A 23,645-nucleotide genomic window follows, 5' to 3' on the forward strand; every position below is an offset into this window, starting at 1 on the left:
TGTATAATAAAGCTTGTACTGCAAAAGAATATTTTTCATCGAAAGGTCATATACTGCAAAATGGACAAGTGCTGAAATCGCATAGTTACATACGTTGTGCAACCGCAAAAGCAATACTGGAGTATCAGCGTTTTCCACTGTATAATAAAGCTTGTACTGCAAAAAAATATTTTTTATCGAAAAGTCATATACTGCAAAATGGACAAGTGCTGAAATCTCATAGTTACATACGTTGTGCAACCGCAAAAGCAATACTGGAGTATCAGCGTTTTCCACTGTATAATAAAGCTTGTACTGCAAAAAATTATTTTTCTTCGAAAAGTCATACACTGCAAAATGGACAAGTGCTGAAATCTCATAGTTACATACGTTGTGCAACCGCAAAAACAATACTGGAGTATCAGCGTTTTCCACTGTATAATAAAGCTTGTACTGCAAAAAAATATTTTTTGTCGAAAAGTCATATACTGCAAAATGGACAAGTGCTGAAATCGCATAGTTACATACGTTGTGCAACCACAAAAGCAATACTGGAGTATCAGCGTTTTCCACTGTATAATAAAGCTTGTACTGCAAAAAATTATTTTTTGTCGAAAAGTCATACACTGCAAAATGGACAAGTGCTGAAATCTCAAAGTTACATACGTTGTGCAATCGCAAAAGCAATACTGGAGTATCAGCGTTTTCCACTGTATAATAAAGCTTGTACTGCAAAAAAATATTTTTTATCGAAAAGTCATATACTGCAAAATGGACAAGTGCTGAAATCGCATAGTTACATACGTTGTGCAACCGCAAAAGCAATACTGGAGTATCAGCGTTTTCCACTGTATAATAAAGCTTGTACTGCGAAAAAAATATTTTTTATCGAAAGGTCATATACTGCAAAATGGACAAGTGCTGAAATCGCATAGTTACATACGTTGTGCAACCGCAAAAGCAATACTGGAGTATCAGCGTTTTCCACTGTATAATAAAGCTTGTACTGCAAAAAAATATTTTTCATCGAAAAGTCATATACTGCAAAATGGACAAGTGCTGAAATCGCATAGTTACATACGTTGTGCAACCGCAAAAGCAATACTGGAGTATCAGCGTTTTCCACTGTATAATAAAGCTTGTACTGCAAAAATTATTTTTCTTCGAAAAGTCATACACTGCAAAATGGACAAGTGCTGAAATCTCATAGTTACATACGTTGTGCAACCGCAAAAACAATACTGGAGTATCAGCGTTTTCCACTGTATAATAAAGCTTGTACTGCAAAAAAATATTTTTTATCGAAAAGTCATATACTGCAAAATGGACAAGTGCTGAAATCGCATAGTTACATACGTTGTGCAACCGCAAAAGCAATACTGGAGTATCAGCGTTTTCCACTGTATAATAAAGCTTGTACTGCAAAAAAATATTTTTTATCGAAAAGTCATATACTGCAAAATGGACAAGTGCTGAAATCGCATAGTTACATACGTTGTGCAACCGCAAAAACAATACTGGAGTATCAGCGTTTTCCACTGTATAATAAAGCTTGTACTGCAAAAAAATATTTTTTATCGAAAAGTCATATACTGCAAAATGGACAAGTGCTGAAATCGCATAGTTACATACGTTGTGCAACCGCAAAAGCAATACTGGAGTATCAGCGTTTTCCACTGTATAATAAAGCTTGTACTGCAAAAAATTATTTTTTGTCGAAAAGTCATACACTGCAAAATGGACAAGTGCTGAAATCTCATAGTTACATACGTTGTGCAACCGCAAAAGCAATACTGGAGTATCAGCGTTTTCCACTGTATAATAAAGCTTGTACTGCAAAAAAATATTTTTTATCGAAAAGTCATATACTGCAAAATGGACAAGTGCTGAAATCTCATAGTTACATACGTTGTGCAACCGCAAAAGCAATACTGGAGTATCAACGTTTTTCACTGTATAATAAAGCTTGTACTGCAAAAAATTTTTTTTTGTCGAAAAGTCATACACTGCAAAATGGACAATTGCTGAAATCTCATAGTTACATACGTTGTGCAACCGCAAAAGCAATACTGGAGTATCAGCGTTTTCCACTGTATAATAAAGCTTGTACTGCAAAAAAATATTTTTTATCGAAAGGTCATATACTGCAAAATGGACAAGTGCTGAAATCGCATAGTTACATACGTTGTGCAACCGCAAAAGCAATACTGGAGTATCAGCGTTTTCCACTGTATAATAAAGCTTGTACTGCAAAAAAATATTTTTCATCGAAAAGTCATATACTGCAAAATGGACAAGTGCTGAAATCGCATAGTTACATACGTTGTGCAACCGCAAAAGCAATACTGGAGTATCAGCGTTTTCCACTGTATAATAAAGCTTGTACTGCAAAAAATTATTTTTCTTCGAAAAGTCATACACTGCAAAATGGACAAGTGCTGAAATCTCATAGTTACATACGTTGTGCAACCGCAAAAACAATACTGGAGTATCAGCGTTTTCCACTGTATAATAAAGCTTGTACTGCAAAAAAATATTTTTTATCGAAAAGTCATATACTGCAAAATGGACAAGTGCTGAAATCGCATAGTTACATACGTTGTGCAACCGCAAAAGCAATACTGGAGTATCAGCGTTTTCCACTGTATAATAAAGCTTGTACTGCAAAAAATTATTTTTTGTCGAAAAGTCATATACTGCAAAATGGACAAGTGCTGAAATCGCATAGTTACATACGTTGTGCAACCGCAAAAGCAATACTGGAGTATCAGCGTTTTCCACTGTATAATAAAGCTTGTACTGTAAAAAAATTTTTTTTGTCGAAAAGTCATACACTGCAAAATGGACAAGTGCTGAAATCTCATAGTTACATACGTTGTGCAACCGCAAAAGCAATACTGGAGTATCAGCGTTTTCCACTGTATAATAAAGCTTGTACTGAAAAAAAATATTTTTTATCGAAAAGTCATATACTGCAAAATGGACAAGTGCTGAAATCTCATAGTTACATACGTTGTGCAACCGCAAAAGCAATACTGGAGTATCAACGTTTTCACTGTATAATAAAGCTTGTACTGCAAAAAAATTTTTTTTGTCGAAAAGTCATACACTGCAAAATGGACAAGTGCTGAAATCTCATAGTTACATACGTTGTGCAACCGCAAAAGCAATACTGGAGTATCAGCGTTTTCCACTGTATAATAAAGCTTGTACTGCAAAAAAATATTTTTTATCGAAAGGTCATATACTGCAAAATGGACAAGTGCTGAAATCGCATAGTTACATACGTTGTGCAACCGCAAAAGCAATACTGGAGTATCAGCGTTTTCCACTGTATAATAAAGCTTGTACTGCAAAAAAATATTTTTCATCGAAAAGTCATATACTGCAAAATGGACAAGTGCTGAAATCGCAAAGTTACATACGTTGTGCAACCGCAAAAGCAATACTGGAGTATCAGAGTTTTCCACTGTATAATAAAGCTTGTACTGCAAAAAAATATTTTTTATCGAAAAGTCATATACTGCAAAATGGACAAGTGCTGAAATCTCATAGTTACATACGTTGTGCAACCGCAAAAACAATACTGGAGTATCAGCGTTTTCCACTGTATAATAAAGCTTGTACTGCAAAAAAATATTTTTTATCGAAAAGTCATATACTGCAAAATGGACAAGTGCTGAAATCGCATAGTTACATACGTTGTGCAACCGCAAAAGCAATACTGGAGTATCAGCGTTTTCCACTGTATAATAAAGCTTGTACTGCAAAAAATTATTTTTTGTCGAAAAGTCATACACTGCAAAATGGACAAGTGCTGAAATCTCATAGTTACATACGTTGTGCAACCGCAAAAACAATACTGGAGTATCAGCGTTTTCCACTGTATAATAAAGCTTGTACTGCAAAAAAATATTTTTTATCGAAAAGTCATATACTGCAAAATGGACAAGTGCTGAAATCGCATAGTTACATACGTTGTGCAACCGCAAAAGCAATACTGGAGTATCAGCGTTTTCCACTGTATAATAAAGCTTGTACTGCAAAAAATTATTTTTTGTCGAAAAGTCATACACTGCAGAATGGACAAGTGCTGAAATCTCATAGTTACATACGTTGTGCAACCGCAAAAGCAATACTGGAGTATCAGCGTTTTCCACTGTATAATAAAGCTTGTACTGCAAAAAATATTTTTTATCGAAAAGTCATATACTGCAAAATGGACAAGTGCTGAAATCTCATAGTTACATACGTTGTGCAACCGCAAAAGCAATACTGGAGTATCAACGTTTTTCACTGTATAATAAAGCTTGTACTGCAAAAAATTTTTTTTTGTCGAAAAGTCATACACTGCAAAATGGACAAGTGCTGAAATCTCATAGTTACATACGTTGTGCAACCGCAAAAGCAATACTGGAGTATCAGCGTTTTCCACTGTATAATAAAGCTTGTACTGCAAAAAAATATTTTTTATCGAAAGGTCATATACTGCAAAATGGACAAGTGCTGAAATCGCATAGTTACATACGTTGTGCAACCGCAAAAGCAATACTGGAGTATCAGCGTTTTCCACTGTATAATAAAGCTTGTACTGCAAAAAAATATTTTTCATCGAAAAGTCATATACTGCAAAATGGACAAGTGCTGAAATCGCATAGTTACATACGTTGTGCAACCGCAAAAGCAATACTGGAGTATCAGCGTTTTCCAATGTATAATGAAGCTGGTACTGCAAAAAATTATTTTTCTTCGAAAAGTCATACACTGCAAAATGGACAAGTGCTGAAATCTCATAGTTACATACGTTGTGCAACCGCAAAAACAATACTGGAGTATCAGCGTTTTCCACTGTATAATAAAGCTTGTACTGCAAAAAAATATTTTTTATCGAAAAGTCATATACTGCAAAATGGACAAGTGCTGAAATCGCATAGTTACATACGTTGTGCAACCGCAAAAGCAATACTGGAGTATCAGCGTTTTCCACTGTATAATAAAGCATGTACTGCAAAAAATTATTTTTTGTCGAAAAGTCATATACTGCAAAATGGACAAGTGCTGAAATCTCAAAGTTACATACGTTGTGCAACCGCAAAAGCAATACTGGAGTATCAGCGTTTTCCACTGTATAATAAAGCTTGTACTGCAAAAAAATATTTTTTATCGAAAAGTCATATACTGCAAAATGGACAAGTGCTGAAATCGCATAGTTACATACGTTGTGCAACCGCAAAAGCAATACTGGAGTATCAGCGTTTTCCACTGTATAATAAAGCTTGTACTGTAAAAAATTTTTTTTTGTCGAAAAGTCATACACTGCAAAATGGACAAGTGCTGAAATCTCATAGTTACATACGTTGTGCAACCGCAAAAGCAATACTGGAGTATCAGCGTTTTCCACTGTATAATAAAGCTTGTACTGCAAAAAAATATTTCTTATCGAAAAGTCATATACTGCAAAATGGACAAGTGCTGAAATCTCATAGTTACATACGTTGTGCAACCGCAAAAGCAATACTGGAGTATCAACGTTTTCACTGTATAATAAAGCTTGTACTGCAAAAAAATTTTTTTTGTCGAAAAGTCATACACTGCAAAATGGACAAGTGCTGAAATCTCATAGTTACATACGTTGTGCAACCGCAAAAGCAATACTGGAGTATCAGCGTTTTCCACTGTATAATAAAGCTTGTACTGCAAAAATATATTTTTTATCGAAAGGTCATATACTGCAAAATGGACAAGTGCTGAAATCGCATAGTTACATACGTTGTGCAACCGCAAAAGCAATACTGGAGTATCAGCGTTTTCCACTGTATAATAAAGCTTGTACTGCAAAAAAATATTTTTCATCGAAAAGTCATATACTGCAAAATGGATAAGTGCTGAAATCGCATAGTTACATACGTTGTGCAACCGCAAAAGCAATACTGGAGTATCAGCGTTTTCCACTGTATAATAAAGCTTGTACTGAAAAAAATTATTTTTCATCGAAAAGTCATATACTGCAAAATGGACAAGTGCTGAAATTGCACAGTTACATACGTTGTGCAACCGCAAAAGCAATGATGGAGTATCAGCGTTTTCCACTATATAATAAAGCTTGTACTGCAAAAAAATATTTTTCATCGAAAAATCATATACTGCAAAATGGACAAGTGCTGAAATCGCTCAGTTACATACGTTGTGCAAACGCAAAAGCAATACTGGAGTTCCAGCGTTTTCCACTGTATAATAAAGCTTGTACTGAAAAAAATTATTTTTTATCGAAAAGTCATACACTGCAAAATGGACAAGTGCTAAAATCTCATAATTACATACGTTGTGCAACCGCAAAAGCAATACTGGAGTATCAGCGTTTTCCACTGTATAATAAAGCTTGTACTGCAAAAAATTATTTTTTGTCGAAAAGTCATACACTGTGTAACAGCTGTTGTCCGCCTTGTAGAACTTGCACGGCCTGGAGCGTGCCAGCTACCACATTATATTTTTTCCCGAAGAAAACGCGACTTGACTCAACAACATCGGTTCTCTGTTGTAAACGAACATACACTTAATAACAACACAACACATAACGTTTACAACCATAACAACACGTACCAACTTTTCGGAGTCCAGGGCCAAATTAAACCATTTTCATTATTTATAACAAATTAGTTTCATTAACAGCTGGCTCTAAATACAAATAGACAGTTAATTCTACTTGAACAGTTACAAATACATCACATTCACTGCAAAGCGTGGCCAGTACGGGGCAATATTACGTCATAGACGCCAAGCGTCACAAAGAAAGTGGCGGGAAACATGGACAACTTAATCCTCGCTGTAACATACCCGGCCCCGATGTGTAAACCCATTAAGCACATCTTATATACAACACATACAGCGAGCACAACACTAGAAAACGCATGCACGAAGCGTTAACACATTTTATCCATCGACCGATCTTTGCACAACACACAACTTAGCGATCGGACGCTTAACAGTCCCATTTTTGGTTTTGACCAGTACACTTCGTACCGATCCGAAATGATCCGGGTAAGTCTCAATCACTCTTCCCATCAGCCATCTGCCGCGCGGAACGGAATTGTCCGCGATAAGAACAACATCACCACACGCTAGGTTCCGCGTTGGCGCAGTCCATTTCTGACGCGTTTGCAACGTCGGTAAATACTCTCTAGTCCACCTCCGCCAAAACTGGTCGGCCAAGTATTGCGTTTGGCGCCAGCGACGTCTTACATAATTGTCCTTCTTGTCGAACACGCCGGGCGGCAAGATGTCGCATCGTCCGAACAAGAGCAAATGATTGGGAGTCAACGGCTCCTCGCTTTCTGGATCCATTGTAATCGGGGTAAGCGGTCTTGCGTTCAAGATAGCCTCCACCTCAACCATCACTGTACGAAGCGTTTCATCCGAAGTCGGTTGCTCAGACAAAAGAGTGCCCAGTATTCTTCTTATTGATCGAATGAGCCTCTCCCATACCCCACCCATGTGGCTGGCAGTTGGTGGATTGAAAGCCCAATCGATTCCTCGTTGTCTGAGACTCTCATAGATTTGAGCTTGATTCCAAGCTTGCAAGGACTCACGCAAAATCCGTTCAGCACCAATAAAGTTGGTGCCATTGTCACTGAAAATCTTTTTTGGCCTCCCACGCCGTCCGATAAACCTTCGCAGAGCATCGATAAAGGAATCCGCAGATAAGGAATGAGCAATTTCTATGTGAACTGCACGAACTGTCAGGCAGGTAAATACGCACCCATAACGCTTTACCTCGCTTCTACCTTGCTTGGCAATCAGAGGACCAAAGTAGTCCACTCCCACGTATGTGAAGGGAGGTTCGTTCGGTGTAATACGTTCGCGTGGAAGATCAGCCATCATCTGCTGTCCAGTTGGGGAGTTGCGTCGGCGGCAAAATACGCATTGACCGAGCACCCGTCTGACAGCAGTTCCACCGCGAACTATCCAATATTTCTGACGCAACGCCGTCCAAGTTAATCCCATTCCCGAATGCTGAACCGTCTTGTGATGATCCACGATAATCAGATCTGTAACATGATGGTTGTTAGGCAATATAACAGGATGCTTCAAATCGTAGCATATTGGCGCCCGACGCAACCGTCCTCCAACTCGCAAAACACCATCAACCAGCACTGGGTTCAGTTTCTTCAAGGTTAGCTTTCCGCTCATCTTCCTTGGCATGCGTTCCTGCAACGTACGTTTGCCCCCGAGAGCAGTTAATGCGTGAATTTCATCAGGAAACTCGATCCTTTGTACATATTTGATCACGACATACTCAGCGTTTTGAAGCTCGTCGACGCTCAGCGGAGTAGCCAATAGCTTTTTCTTGTTTCGAATGTAACTCACAAACCGCAGCAACCATGCTACTGCCTTCTTCAACTTCCACCAAGACGAGTAGCGCTGAAATAGTCTGTTCAAGCCATCCACCTTTGGTGCTACAACATGAGCGGCCACGCTCCTGTGGGTTTTTAACACAAACTCCTCAGGCAGCTCACCAGGATCCAACGGGTCCGCAGGCCATGCATCCTCGTCTTCACTCAAAAACTTCGGCCCTGTATACCAGCGATCGCATTCGACCATAGCCCTTGCACTTAATCCTCGAGAGGCGTCATCTGCTGGATTCAGGTCCGTCGGGACGTATCTCCACTGCGCTGGACTCGATCCCTCATCAATTTTAGTCAACCTGTTGGCCACAAAAACAGGGAATCGTTTACACGAATTATTAATGCATCTCAATACACTTGTCGAATCTGTCCAGAATACCGATTTCCTAATTTTTAAGTCAAGCTCTTTGCGCAAGACTTGATCCAGTTTTACAGCTAATGTTGCCGCAGTCAGCTCAAGCCTTGGAATAGAAACCATTTTCAAGGGAGCAAGTCGAGCTTTAGCAAGCAATATACGACAGCAAACTCCGCTAATACCAGTCGTCCTGAGGTAACAAACCGCACCGTAACCCTTTGACGATGCGTCAGCAAAATGGTGCAACTCGTGATAAATGATCCTTCCCGCGTTCTGCGGCTTCAGACACCTTGGAATCTGAATGGAAGACAGCTCGGTCAATCCTGAAGTCCAACAACGCCATTCGGCGGCGATGTCCTCGGGAACCTCTGCATCCCAGCCAAACTGTTTCTTACACAACTCTTGCAGCAGCAGGCGAGCCTTTAAAACCACTGGAGCCACAAACCCCAATGGGTCGAATAGCGAACTCACGACCGACAAAATCCCTCGGCGGGTGATTGGCCTTTCTTTCACCTTAACATCAAATCGAAATGTATCCGATTGATAATTCCAATTTACTCCAAGTACACGCTCCACATGTTGCTCTTCTGTATGTAATGAATACGATTGCAATGTACCTTCACATTTTTGCATCGAATCTAGAACACCTTCCTTGTTGCACAACCACTTTCTCAGGTTGAATCCTCCGCGTTGCAACAATGCACACAACTCCGTCACCAACTTCTTTGCTTCGAAAATGGATGAAACCGACTTCAAACAGTCATCTACATAAAAATTGCGTTTAACGGTTGAAACGGTCTCGGCATCGAAATCTTCGCTATTGTCGTCAGCGGTTCGACGCAAACAATAACTTGCACAACACGGCGATGATGTCGCGCCGAATAAGTGCACCAGCATTTGGTGATCAACTGGCTCCTTTGTCATGTCTCCTTCAGGCCACCATACGAATCTCAGGCAATTCGTGTCTACTGGGTCAACCCTAACCTGGTGAAACATGGCCTCCACATCGGCAACCAACGCGATCGACTCCTGACGAAATCGCACCAGAACCCCTACCAGACTGTTCATCAAATCAGGTCCTTGCAGTAATTGCTCGTTCAGTGACGTCCCTGCGTACTTAGCCGCACAATCAAACACGACTCTTACCTTCCCAGGCTTTTGCAGATGAACAACCGGATGATGCGGCAAATACCACCCACGGTTTACGGCAGCTTCCTCCGGCTGCACTCGTTGTGCGTACCCTCGCTTGAGGTAGCCATTCACGGTCTCTGTGTACCTTTGACGAAGCTGTTCATCTTTCGTCAATCGGCGTTTCAGGTAACTCAATCGTTGTACAGCCTGTTTACGATTATTTGGCAAATGTGGCGATCCTGCCCTCCACGGCAAGCGCAGCTGGTAGTGCCCACCATGTAACCCTACAGAATCGTTCATGAGCTTTAGGGCATATTTATCTTCCTTCGACATGCCAACGCCGGAAACGAGACTCAAATTCCTAAACTCTGTTTCCCACATGCGTTTTACCTGCTCATGCAACAAGTCACACGACAAATTAATATGATGTACCTGGACGTTTTCCCTAGCAAGAGATGAAGCAGGACCAAACAGGGACCAACCCAGAATCGTTTTCACAGCACTTGGTTCTCCTCGCCGTCCTCTTCTCTCCTCATCAATCCAAAACACTTCGGGAACATCCAAACCAATCAAAAGCAACACCTCGTCATACGCTGGCTTCGAAAACGTAATCCCTTTCAGATGAGACCAAGTTCGCTCGCATCTATTGGGAGCAACAGGCAAGTCCTCCACGGCGATGACGCAAGGTAAGTCGACAGCATCCGACCCATTTGACGACCTGACTGACAAACTAGCAGCAACTCCATTACTGTTTTGGGACTTCCCATTTACAGTAGAAAGGGAATACTCTATTTTATCGCCTTTAACATCAAGCAAGTTTAATAACTTCTTTGTACACATGGTCGAGTTAGAACCGGAGTCCAAAAACGCGTACGTTTCTATTTCATTTCCATTTTTGCAAGATACCTTTACAGGTACAATGTTCATGTACACTTTCTGACCAACCTGCTGTCGAGCAGATGTGCTTGCTGCACACGACGTGGAAGCAACCGCTGCCTGCGATACATCTTCACCTCTTGTCCCAGCTGAACTTTGTTCTCGCTCACCAGAAGGACCGCTTGGAGGCTTTGTCTTCGCATACTCTCGGTGCAACAACGTGTGATGCCTACGGTAACAACCATCCATCGAACAAGAACTCTGCACTGTACAACCTCTTGCAAAGTGACCTCGAACAAAACAATTGTCACAAAGCCTCGCTTGTCGCACTATCTTCAGACGATCCTCGACAGGCTTACGTTTGAAACCATTACAATGTGCTAAATTATGGGCAGCATTACAAACAGGACACGCATCACCTGCTGTCTGATGACTTGACGAAGGTCCACGGTCACGATCAGACCAAACTGCAGCAGCATGCGAAGTTGCCTTTACTGTCCTCAATGGTCTCTGCGTACTTTCCTTCTTTGGAGTCAACAACCTTCCGAACATGGTATTGGAAATTGACGCCTCGTACTTCACGAACTCCACAAGGTGGCGAAATTGTAGCTCCTCGCCACTTAATTCAATTTCTCCAGCTCGTCGTTTCCATCTATGTTGAACATGAAGCGGCAAACGTTTAGCGATACTCAGTAAATTCTCAAAATTATTTATGTCGGCAAAATAATGCAAATGAGTCAGCGTTACGAGACACTCCTCGAGGTTACGAGCCAACCTTTGCAAACCATTCGCATCGTCTGCTTTCAGAAAGGAACCCTGTGTAAGCCTTTCTATGTACGATCGAGCAATAAGAAACGGACGACCAAAATTGTCATGCAATACTTGTCGTGCTTTACGATATCCTTCTGATCCTTCCATGACGGAGCAGAACTTGATGATGCGTTCTGCTTCGCCACTACAGTATTGTATAAGATAGTTGAGCTTTGTACTATCACTACTAACTCGGTTAGCGATATGCTCATCAAATGTTGTTATGAATCGCGTATAATCCACAGGATTACCGTCGAAATACAGTAACTTAGGCTTGGGCAAGTCTATCCCATCCTTTAGGACCGTTACCACATGGCACAAATCACTGACCTGCTGATTAAGGTTGCTACTAGGCGCACCCTTAGGTTCACGTACCACAGCTGGATTTTGCCTGTGTTCCGGCGGAAGAGATGCTGCCTTCCTTGGAAGATTCGTGAGTATATTTGGATCGGTTTTACCTACCGGCTCGGAACTGTGCGCGGTTGGCCGTTGAACTGCATTCAAACCCGAACGATCTGGCATCATTTCATGCTGAGATCCAGTTATCGATCGCGCTTCCCACATTTCAACCTCAACCTCCGCTGCTTGCACCTCATGTTCCACTTCCAACAACTCAAGTTCGTTTGCGACTCTTTGACCTTCAGCTTCTATCTTTTGCTTTTCAGCTAACTGTCGTTTCTTCAAAAGGGCCATTTCTTTGCGAACCAAAGCTTCTGTGCGTCTGGTACTTGATCGGGTACTAGAGGTGTGCACAGTAGAAACTGTCACGCCAGTTCGTTTTGACGTGACGCTGATTCTATCTACATTCTTCGAAGTAGATTGATTCAGCCATTCTTCCACACGTGTATCGAATTCTTCCTTGCCTTTTTCCAAACTGGCAAGTTCCTGTTTTGCCTTATCTTTGGCATTTCGACGCTTTGCAGCGCTCATAAAGGTACTGTGTTTCTCTATGTAGTCATTAAAGAGAGTGGAAATTAACAGTTTCTTTTCTTTAACCTTGTCAACATTGTTTACATCGACCATTAGCTCTTCAGCTTCGCGGTATAGTGAATTCAGGTCCGACACAATTTTACTCAGTGTCGCCTTTGTCACAACCATTTTTGTGTCTTATCGAACAAACCTTCAAGCCTTTCTCCTCTATTGAAACGTTAATTGTCCAATTCCAGAAGAAAGTTGAGAACTTTTATGTAACAGCTGTTGTCCGCCTTGTAGAACTTGCACGGCCTGGAGCGTGCCAGCTACCACATTATATTTTTTCCCGAAGAAAACGCGACTTGACTCAACAACATCGGTTCTCTGTTGTAAACGAACATACACTTAATAACAACACAACACATAACGTTTACAACCATAACAACACGTACCAACTTTTCGGAGTCCAGGGCCAAATTAAACCATTTTCATTATTTATAACAAATTAGTTTCATTAACAGCTGGCTCTAAATACAAATAGACAGTTAATTCTACTTGAACAGTTACAAATACATCACATTCACTGCAAAGCGTGGCCAGTACGGGGCAATATTACGTCATAGACGCCAAGCGTCACAAAGAAAGTGGCGGGAAACATGGACAACTTAATCCTCGCTGTAACACACTGCAAAATGGACAAGTGCTGAAATCTCATAGTTACATACGTTGTGCAACCGCAAAAGCAATACTGGAGTATCAGCGTTTTCCACTGTATAATAAAGCTTGTACTGCAAAAAATTATTTTTTGTCGAAAAGTCATATACTGCAAAATGGACAAGTGCTGAAATCGCATAATTACATACGTTGTGCAACCGCAAAGGCAATACTGGAGTATCAGCGTTTTCCACTGTATAATAAAGCTTGTACTGCAAAAAATTATTTTTTGTCGAAAAGTCATACACTGCAAAATGGACAAGTGCTGAAGTCTCATAGTTACATACGTTGTGCAACCGCAAAAGCAATACTGGAGTATCAGCGTTTTCCACTGTATAATAAAGCTTATACTGCAAAAAAATATTTTTTATCGAAAAGTCATATACTGCAAAATGGACAAGTGCTGAAATCGCATAGTTACATACGTTGTGCACCCGCAAAAGCAATACTGGAGTATCAGCGTTTTCCACTGTATAATAAAGCTTGTACTGCAAAAAAATATTTTTCATCGAAAAGTCATATACTGCAAAATGGACAAGTGCTGAAATCGCATAGTTACATACGTTGTGCAACCGCAAAAGCAATACTGGAGTATCAGCGTTTTCCACTGTATAATAAAGCTTGTACTGCAAAAAATATTTTTCATCGAAAAATCATATACTGCAAAATGGACAAGTGCTGAAATCGCATAGTTACATACGTTGTGCAACCGCAAAAGCAATACTGGAGTATCAGCGTTTTCCACTGTATAATAAAGCTTGTACTGCAAAAAATTATTTTTTGTCGAAAAGTCATACACTGCAAAATGGACAAGTGCTGAAATCTCATAGTTACATACGTTGTGCAACCGCAAAAGCAATACTGGAGTATCAGCGTTTTCCACTGTATAATAAAGCTTGTACTGCAAAAAAATATTTTTTATCGAAAAGTCATATACTGCAAAATGGACAAGTGCTGAAATCTCATAGTTACATACGTTGTGCAACCGCAAAAGCAATACTGGAGTATCAACGTTTTTCACTGTATAATAAAGCTTGTACTGCAAAAAATTTTTTTTTGTCGAAAAGTCATACACTGCAAAATGGACAAGTGCTGAAATCTCATAGTTACATACGTTGTGCAACCGCAAAAGCAATTCTGGAGTATCAGCGTTTTCCACTGTATAATAAAGCTTGTACTGCAAAAAAATATTTTTTATCGAAAGGTCATATACTGCAAAATGGACAAGTGCTGAAATCGCATAGTTACATACGTTGTGCAACCGCAAAAGCAATACTGGAGTATCAGCGTTTTCCACTGTATAATAAAGCTTGTACTGCAAAAAAATATTTTTCATCGAAAAGTCATATACTGCAAAATGGACAAGTGCTGAAATCGCATAGTTACATACGTTGTGCAACCGCAAAAGCAATACTGGAGTATCAGCGTTTTCCACTGTATAATAAAGCTTGTACTGCAAAAAAATATTTTTTATCGAAAAGTCATATACTGCAAAATGGACAAGTGCTGAAATCGCATAGTTACATACGTTGTGCAACCGCAAAAGCAATACTGGAGTATCAGCGTTTTCCACTGTATAATAAAGCATGTACTGCAAAAAATTATTTTTTGTCGAAAAGTCATACACTGCAAAATGGACAAGTGCTGAAATCGCATAGTTACATACGTTGTGCAACCGCAAAAGCAATACTGGAGTATCAGCGTTTTCCACTGTATAATAAAGCTTGTACTGTAAAAAATTTTTTTTTGTCGAAAAGTCATACACTGCAAAATGGACAAGTGCTGAAATCTCATAGTTACATACGTTGTGCAACCGCAAAAGCAATACTGGAGTATCAGCGTTTTCCACTGTATAATAAAGCTTGTACTGCAAAAAAATATTTCTTATCGAAAAGTCATATACTGCAAAATGGACAAGTGCTGAAATCTCATAGTTACATACGTTGTGCAACCGCAAAAGCAATACTGGAGTATCAACGTTTTCACTGTATAATAAAGCTTGTACTGCAAAAAAATTTTTTTTGTCGAAAAGTCATACACTGCAAAATGGACAAGTGCTGAAATCTCATAGTTACATACGTTGTGCAACCGCAAAAGCAATACTGGAGTATCAGCGTTTTCCACTGTATAATAAAGCTTGTACTGCAAAAAAATATTTTTTATCGAAAGGTCATATACTGCAAAATGGACAAGTGCTGAAATCGCATAGTTACATACGTTGTGCAACCGCAAAAGCAATACTGGAGTATCAGCGTTTTCCACTGTATAATAAAGCTTGTACTGCAAAAAAATATTTTTCATCGAAAAGTCATATACTGCAAAATGGACAAGTGCTGAAATCGCAAAGTTACATACGTTGTGCAACCGCAAAAGCAATAATGGAGTATCAGCGCTTTCCACTGTATAATAAAGCTTGTACTGCAAAAAAATATTTTTTATCGAAAAGTCATACACTGCAAAATGGACAAGTGCTGAAATCGCATAGTTACATACGTTGTGCAACCGCAAAAGCAATACTGGAGTATCAGCGTTTTCCACTGTATAATAAAGCTTGTACTGCAAAAAATTATTTTTTGTCGAAAAGTCATACACTGCAAAATGGACAAGTGCTGAAATCTCAAAGTTACATACGTTGTGCAACCGCAAAAGCAATACTGGAGTATCAGCGTTTTCCACTGTATAATAAAGCTTGTACTGCAAAAAAATATTTTTTATCGAAAAGTCATATACTGCAAAATGGACAAGTGCTGAAATCGCATAGTTACATACGTTGTGCAACCGCAAAAGCAATACTGGAGTATCAGCGTTTTCCACTGTATAATAAAGCTTGTACTGCAAAAAATTTTTTTTTGTCGAAAAGTCATACACTGCAAAATGGACAAGTGCTGAAATCTCATAGTTACATACGTTGTGCAACCGCAAAAGCAATACTGGAGTATCAGCGTTTTCCACTGTATAATAAAAAGCTTGTACTGCAAAAAAATATTTTTTATCGAAAAGTCATATACTGCAAAATGGACAAGTGCTGAAATCGCATAGTTACATACGTTGTGCAACCGCAAAAGCAATACTGGAGCATCAGCGTTTTCCACTGTATGATAAAGCTTGTACTGAAAAAAATTATTTTTCATCGAAAAGTCATATACTGCAAAATGGACAAGTGCTGAAATTGCACAGTTACATACGTTGTGCAACCGCAAAAGCAATGCTGGAGTATCAGCGTTTTCCACTATATAATAAAGCTTGTACTGCAAAAAAATATTTTTCATCGAAAAATCATATACTGCAAAATGGACAAGTGCTGAAATCGCTCAGTTACATACGTTGTGCAATCGCAAAAGCAATACTGGAGTTCCAGCGTTTTCCACTGTATAATAAAGCTTGTACTGAAAAAAATTATTTTTCATCGAAAAGTCATACACTGCAAAATGGACAAGTGCTAAAATCTCATAGTTACATACGTTGTGCAACCGCAAAAGCAATACTGGAGTATCAGCGTTTTCCACTGTATAATAAAGCTTGTACTGCAAAAAATTATTTTTTGTCGAAAAGTCATACACTGCAAAATGGACAAGTGCTGAAATCTCATAGTTACATACGTTGTGCAACCGCAAAAGCAATACTGGAGTATCAGCGTTTTCCACTGTATAATAAAGCTTGTACTGCAAAAAAATATTTTTCCTCGAAAAGTCATATACTGCAAAATGGACAAGTGCTGAAATCGCATAATTACATACGTTGTGCAACCGCAAAGGCAATACTGGAGTATCAGCGTTTTCCACTGTATAAAAAAGCTTGTACTGCAAAAAATTATTTTTTGTCGAAAAGTCATACACTGCAAAATGGACAAGTGCTGAAGTCTCATAGTTACATACGTTGTGCAACCGCAAAAGCAATACTGGAGTATCAGCGTTTTCCACTGTATAATAAAGCTTATACTGCAAAAAAATATTTTTTATCGAAAAGTCATATACTGCAAAATGGACAAGTGCTGAAATCGCATAGTTACATACGTTGTGCACCCGCAAAAGCAATACTGGAGTATCAGCGTTTTCCACTGTATAATAAAGCTTGTACTGCAAAAAAATGTTTTTCATCGAAAAGTCATATACTGCAAAATGGACAAGTGCTGAAATCGCATAGTTACATACGTTGTGCAACCGCAAAAGCAATACTGGAGTATCAGCGTTTTCCACTGTATAATAAAGCTTGTACTGCAAAAAATATTTTTCATCGAAAAATCATATACTGCAAAATGGACAAGTGCTGAAATCGCATAGTTACATACGTTGTGCAACCGCAAAAGCAATACTGGAGTATCAGCGTTTTCCACTGTATAATAAAGCTTGTACTGCAAAAAATTATTTTTTGTCGAAAAGTCATACACTGCAAAATGGACAAGTGCTGAAATCTCATAGTTACATACGTTGTGCAACCGCAAAAGCAATACTGGAGTATCAGCGTTTTCCACTGTATAATAAAGCTTGTACTGCAAAAAATATTTTTCATCGAAAAATCATATACTGCAAAATGGACAAGTGCTGAAATCGCTCAGTTACATACGTTGTGCAACCGCAAAAGCAATACTGGAGTATCAGCGTTTTCCACTGTATAATAAAGCTTGTACTGCAAAAATTATTTTTCTTCGAAAAGTCATACACTGCAAAATGGACAAGTGCTGAAATCTCATAGTTACATACGTTGTGCAACCGCAAAAACAATACTGGAGTATCAGCGTTTTCCACTGTATAATAAAGCTTGTACTGCAAAAAAATATTTTTTATCGAAAAGTCATATACTGCAAAATGGACAAGTGCTGAAATCGCATAGTTACATACGTTGTGCAACCGCAAAAGCAATACTGGAGTATCAGCGTTTTCCACTGTATAATAAAGCTTGTACTGCAAAAAATTATTTTTTGTCGAAAAGTCATACACTGCAAAATGGACAAGTGCTGAAATCTCATAGTTACATACGTTGTGCAACCGCAAAAGCAATACTGGAGTATCAGCGTTTTCCACTGTATAATAAAGCTTGTACTGCAAAAAAATATTTTTTATCGAAAAGTCATATACTGCAAAATGGACAAGTGCTGAAATCTCATAGTTACATACGTTGTGCAACCGCAAAAGCAATACTGGAGTATCAACGTTTTTCACTGTATAATAAAGCTTGTACTGCAAAAAATTTTTTTTTGTCGAAAAGTCATACACTGCAAAATGGACAAGTGCTGAAATCTCATAGTTACATACGTTGTGCAACCGCAAAAGCAATACTGGAGCATCAGCGTTTTCCACTGTATGATAAAGCTTGTACTGCAAAAAATTATTTTTTATCGAAAAGTCATATACTGCAAAATGGACAAGTGCTGAAATCGCATAGTTACATACGTTGTGCAACCGCAAAAGCAATACTGGAGTATCAGCGTTTTCCACTGTATAATAAAGCTTGTACTGCAAAAAATTATTTTTCTTCGAAAAGTCATACACTGCAAAATGGACAAGTGCTGAAATCTCATAGTTACATACGTTGTGCAACCGCAAAAACAATACTGGAGTATCAGCGTTTTCCACTGTATAATAAAGCTTGTACTGCAAAAAAATATTTTTTATCGAAAAGTCATATACTGCAAAATGGACAAGTGCTGAAATCGCATAGTTACATACGTTGTGCAACCGCAAAAGCAATACTGGAGTATCAGCGTTTTCCACTGTATAATAAAGCTTGTACTGTAAAAAATTTTTTTTTGTCGAAAAGTCATACACTGCAAAATGGACAAGTGCTGAAATCTCATAGTTACATACGTTGTGCAACCGCAAAAGCAATACTGGAGTATCAGCGTTTTCCACTGTATAATAAAGCTTGTACTGCAAAAAAATATTTTTTATCGAAAAGTCATATACTGCAAAATGGACAAGTGCTGAAATCGCATAGTTACATACGTTGTGCAACCGCAAAAACAATACTGGAGTATCAGCGTTTTCCACTGTATAATAAAGCTTGTACTGCAAAAAAATATTTTTTATCGAAAAGTCATATACTGCAAAATGGACAAGTGCTGAAATCGCATAGTTACATACGTTGTGCAACCGCAAAAGCAATACTGGAGTATCAGCGTTTTCCACTGTATAATAAAGCTTGTACTGCAAAAAATTATTTTTTGTCGAAAAGTCATACACTGCAAAATGGACAAGTGCTGAAATCTCATAGTTACATACGTTGTGCAACCGCAAAAGCAATACTGGAGTATCAGCGTTTTCCACTGTATAATAAAGCTTGTACTGCAAAAAAATATTTTTTATCGAAAAGTCATATACTGCAAAATGGACAAGTGCTGAAATCTCATAGTTACATACGTTGTGCAACCGCAAAAGCAATACTGGAGTATCAGCGTTTTCCACTGTATAATAAAGCTTGTACTGCAAAAAAATATTTTTTATCGAAAAGTCATATACTGCAAAATGGACAAGTGCTGAAATCGCATAGTTACATACGTTGTGCAACCGCAAAAGCAATACTGGAGTATCAGCGTTTTCCACTGTATAATAAAGCTTGTACTGCAAAAAATTATTTTTTGTCGAAAAGTCATACACTGCAAAATGGACAAGTGCTGAAATCTCATAGTTACATACGTTGTGCAACCGCAAAAGCAATACTGGAGTATCAGCGTTTTCCACTGTATAATAAAGCTTGTACTGCAAAAAAATATTTTTTATCGAAAAGTCATATACTGCAAAATGGACAAGTGCTGAAATCGCATAGTTACATACGTTGTGCAACCGCAAAAGCAATACTGGAGTATCAGCGTTTTCCACTGTATAATAAAGCTTGTACTGCGAAAAAAATATTTTTTATCGAAAGGTCATATACTGCAAAATGGACAAGTGCTGAAATCGCATAGTTACATACGTTGTGCAACCGCAAAAGCAATACTGGAGTATCAGCGTTTTCCACTGTATAATAAAGCTTGTACTGCAAAAAAATATTTTTCATCGAAAAGTCATATACTGCAAAATGGACAAGTGCTGAAATCGCATAGTTACATACGTTGTGCAACCGCAAAAGCAATACTGGAGTATCAGCGTTTTCCACTGTATAATAAAGCTTGTACTGCAAAAAATTATTTTTTGTCGAAAAGTCATACACTGCAAAATGGACAAGTGCTGAAATCTCATAGTTACATACGTTGTGCAACCGCAAAAGCAATACTGGAGTATCAGCGTTTTCCACTGTATAATAAAGCTTGTACTGCAAAAATTATTTTTCTTCGAAAAGTCATACACTGCAAAATGGACAAGTGCTGAAATCTCATAGTTACATACGTTGTGCAACCGCAAAAACAATACTGGAGTATCAGCGTTTTCCACTGTATAATAAAGCTTGTACTGCAAAAAAATATTTTTTATCGAAAAGTCATATACTGCAAAATGGACAAGTGCTGAAATCGCATAGTTACATACGTTGTGCAACCGCAAAAGCAATACTGGAGTATCAGCGTTTTCCACTGTATAATAAAGCTTGTACTGCAAAAAATTATTTTTTGTCGAAAAGTCATACACTGCAAAATGGACAAGTGCTGAAATCTCATAGTTACATACGTTGTGCAACCGCAAAAGCAATACTGGAGTATCAGCGTTTTCCACTGTATAATAAAGCTTGTACTGCAAAAAAATATTTTTTATCGAAAAGTCATATACTGCAAAATGGACAAGTGCTGAAATCTCATAGTTACATACGTTGTGCAACCGCAAAAGCAATACTGGAGTATCAGCGTTTTCCACTGTATAATAAAGCTTGTACTGCAAAAAAATATTTTTTATCGAAAAGTCATATACTGCAAAATGGACAAGTGCTGAAATCGCATAGTTACATACGTTGTGCAACCGCAAAAGCAATACTGGAGTATCAGCGTTTTCCACTGTATAATAAAGCTTGTACTGCAAAAAATTATTTTTTGTCGAAAAGTCATACACTGCAAAATGGACAAGTGCTGAAATCTCATAGTTACATACGTTGTGCAACCGCAAAAGCAATACTGGAGTATCAGCGTTTTCCACTGTATAATAAAGCTTGTACTGCAAAAAAATATTTTTCCTCGAAAAGTCATATACTGCAAAATGGACAAGTGCTGAAATCGCATAATTACATACGTTGTGCAACCGCAAAGGCAATACTGGAGTATCAGCGTTTTCCACTGTATAATAAAGCTTGTACTGCAAAAGAATATTTTTTATCGAAAGGTCATATACTGCAAAATGGACAAGTGCTGAAATCGCATAGTTACATACGTTGTGCAACCGCAAAAGCAATACTGGAGTATCAGCGTTTTCCACTGTATAATAAAGCTTGTACTGCAAAAAAATATTTTTCATCGAAAAGTCATATACTGCAAAATGGACAAGTGCTGAAATCGCATAGTTACATACGTTGTGCAACCGCAAAAGCAATACTGGAGTATCAGCGTTTTCCACTGTATAACAAAGCTTGTACTGCAAAAATTATTTTTCTTCGAAAAGTCATACACTGCAAAATGGACAAGTGCTGAAATCACATAGTTACATACGTTGTGCAACAGCAAAAACAATACTGGAGTATCAGCGTTTTCCACTGTATAATAAAGCTTGTACTGCAAAAAAATATTTTTTATCGAAAAGTCATATACTGCAAAATGGACAAGTGCTGAAATCGCATAGTTACATACGTTGTGCAACCGCAAAAGCAATACTGGAGTATCAGCGTTTTCCACTGTATAATAAAGCTTGTACTGCAAAAAATTATTTTTTGTCGAAAAGTCATACACTGCAAAATGGACAAGTGCTGAAATCTCATAGTTACATACGTTGTGCAACCGCAAAAGCAATACTGGAGTATCAGCGTTTTCCACTGTATAATAAAGCTTGTACTGCAAAAAAATATTTTTTATCGAAAAGTCATATACTGCAAAATGGACAAGTGCTGAAATCTCATAGTTACATACGTTGTGCAACCGCAAAAGCAATACTGGAGTATCAGCGTTTTCCACTGTATAATAAAGCTTGTACTGCAAAAAAATATTTTTCCTCGAAAAGTCATATACTGCAAAATGGACAAGTGCTGAAATCGCATAATTACATACGTTGTGCAACCGCAAAGGCAATACTGGAGTATCAGCGTTTTCCACTGTATAATAAAGCTTGTACTGCAAAAAAATATTTTTCATCGAAAAGTCATATACTGCAAAATGGACAAGTGCTGAAATCGCATAGTTACATACGTTGTGCAACCGCAAAAGCAATACTGGAGTATCAGCGTTTTCCACTGTATAATAAAGCTTGTACTGCAAAAAATTATTTTTCTTCGAAAAGTCATACACTGCAAAATGGACAAGTGCTGAAATCTCATAGTTACATACGTTGTGCAACCGCAAAAACAATACTGGAGTATCAGCGTTTTCCACTGTATAATAAAGCTTGTACTGCAAAAAAATATTTTTTGTCGAAAAGTCATATACTGCAAAATGGACAAGTGCTGAAATCGCATAGTTACATACGTTGTGCAACCGCAAAAGCAATACTGGAGTATCAGCGTTTTCCACTGTATAATAAAGCTTGTACTGCAAAAAATTATTTTTTGTCGAAAAGTCATACACTGCAAAATGGACAAGTGCTGAAATCTCAAAGTTACATACGTTGTGCAATCGCAAAAGCAATACTGGAGTATCAGCGTTTTCCACTGTATAATAAAGCTTGTACTGCAAAAAAATATTTTTTATCGAAAAGTCATATACTGCAAAATGGACAAGTGCTGAAATCGCATAGTTACATACGTTGTGCAACCGCAAAAGCAATACTGGAGTATCAGCGTTTTCCACTGTATAATAAAGCTTGTACTGCGAAAAAAATATTTTTTATCGAAAGGTCATATACTGCAAAATGGACAAGTGCTGAAATCGCATAGTTACATACGTTGTGCAACCGCAAAAGCAATACTGGAGTATCAGCGTTTTCCACTGTATAATAAAGCTTGTACTGCAAAAAAATATTTTTCATCGAAAAGTCATATACTGCAAAATGGACAAGTGCTGAAATCGCATAGTTACATACGTTGTGCAACCGCAAAAGCAATACTGGAGTATCAGCGTTTTCCACTGTATAATAAAGCTTGTACTGCGAAAAAAATATTTTTTATCGAAAGGTCATATACTGCAAAATGGACAAGTGCTGAAATCGCATAGTTACATACGTTGTGCAACCGCAAAAGCAATACTGGAGTATCAGCGTTTTCCACTGTATAATAAAGCTTGTACTGCAAAAAAATATTTTTCATCGAAAAGTCATATACTGCAAAATGGACAAGTGCTGAAATCGCATAGTTACATACGTTGTGCAACCGCAAAAGCAATACTGGAGTATCAGCGTTTTCCACTGTATAATAAAGCTTGTACTGCAAAAATTATTTTTCTTCGAAAAGTCATACACTGCAAAATG

The 23,645-nt window shown here is 38.3% G+C and overlaps 2 protein-coding genes across 2 annotated transcripts; both read right to left on the reverse strand.

The window, feature by feature from the left end:
- Window positions 1–6,909: 6,909 nt before the first annotated feature.
- LOC145909572 (uncharacterized) lies at window positions 6,910–10,794 on the reverse strand. Its single transcript, XM_082996952.1, has 2 exons — window positions 10,540–10,794; window positions 6,910–10,395 (listed from the first exon to the last, which is right to left on the reverse strand). Exons 1-2 carry the CDS (start codon window positions 10,792–10,794, stop codon window positions 6,910–6,912), a joined length of 3,741 nt encoding a protein of 1,246 aa, XP_082853078.1.
- A 256-nt stretch (window positions 10,795–11,050) lies between these two features.
- Window positions 11,051–12,651, reverse strand: LOC145909573 (uncharacterized). The gene is made up of 2 exons (XM_082996953.1): window positions 11,163–12,651; window positions 11,051–11,097 (listed from the first exon to the last, which is right to left on the reverse strand). Exons 1-2 carry the CDS (start codon window positions 12,649–12,651, stop codon window positions 11,051–11,053), a joined length of 1,536 nt encoding a protein of 511 aa, XP_082853079.1.
- Window positions 12,652–23,645: the final 10,994 nt, after the last annotated feature.

Source organism: Ascidia mentula, chromosome 7 (genome assembly GCF_947561715.1).
Source record: "Ascidia mentula chromosome 7, kaAscMent1.1, whole genome shotgun sequence".
Classification (NCBI taxonomy): Eukaryota; Metazoa; Chordata; class Ascidiacea; order Phlebobranchia; family Ascidiidae; genus Ascidia; species Ascidia mentula.

Excerpts from the sequence above, each read along its gene's own strand:
- LOC145909572 (XM_082996952.1), bottom strand. The coding sequence starts at position 10,794 with ATGAACATTGTACCTGTAAAGGTATCTTGCAAAAATGGAAATGAAATA. Across the intron at positions 10,396-10,539 it reads ACTTACCTTGCGTCATCGCC|AGAAGAGGACGGCGAGGAGA; the intron begins GTGGAGGACTTG and ends ATTGATGAGGAG.
- LOC145909573 (XM_082996953.1), bottom strand. The coding sequence starts at position 12,651 with ATGGTTGTGACAAAGGCGACACTGAGTAAAATTGTGTCGGACCTGAAT. Across the intron at positions 11,098-11,162 it reads GTCAAGTCATCAGACAGCAG|CCTGTCGAGGATCGTCTGAA; the intron begins GTGATGCGTGTC and ends TTCAAACGTAAG.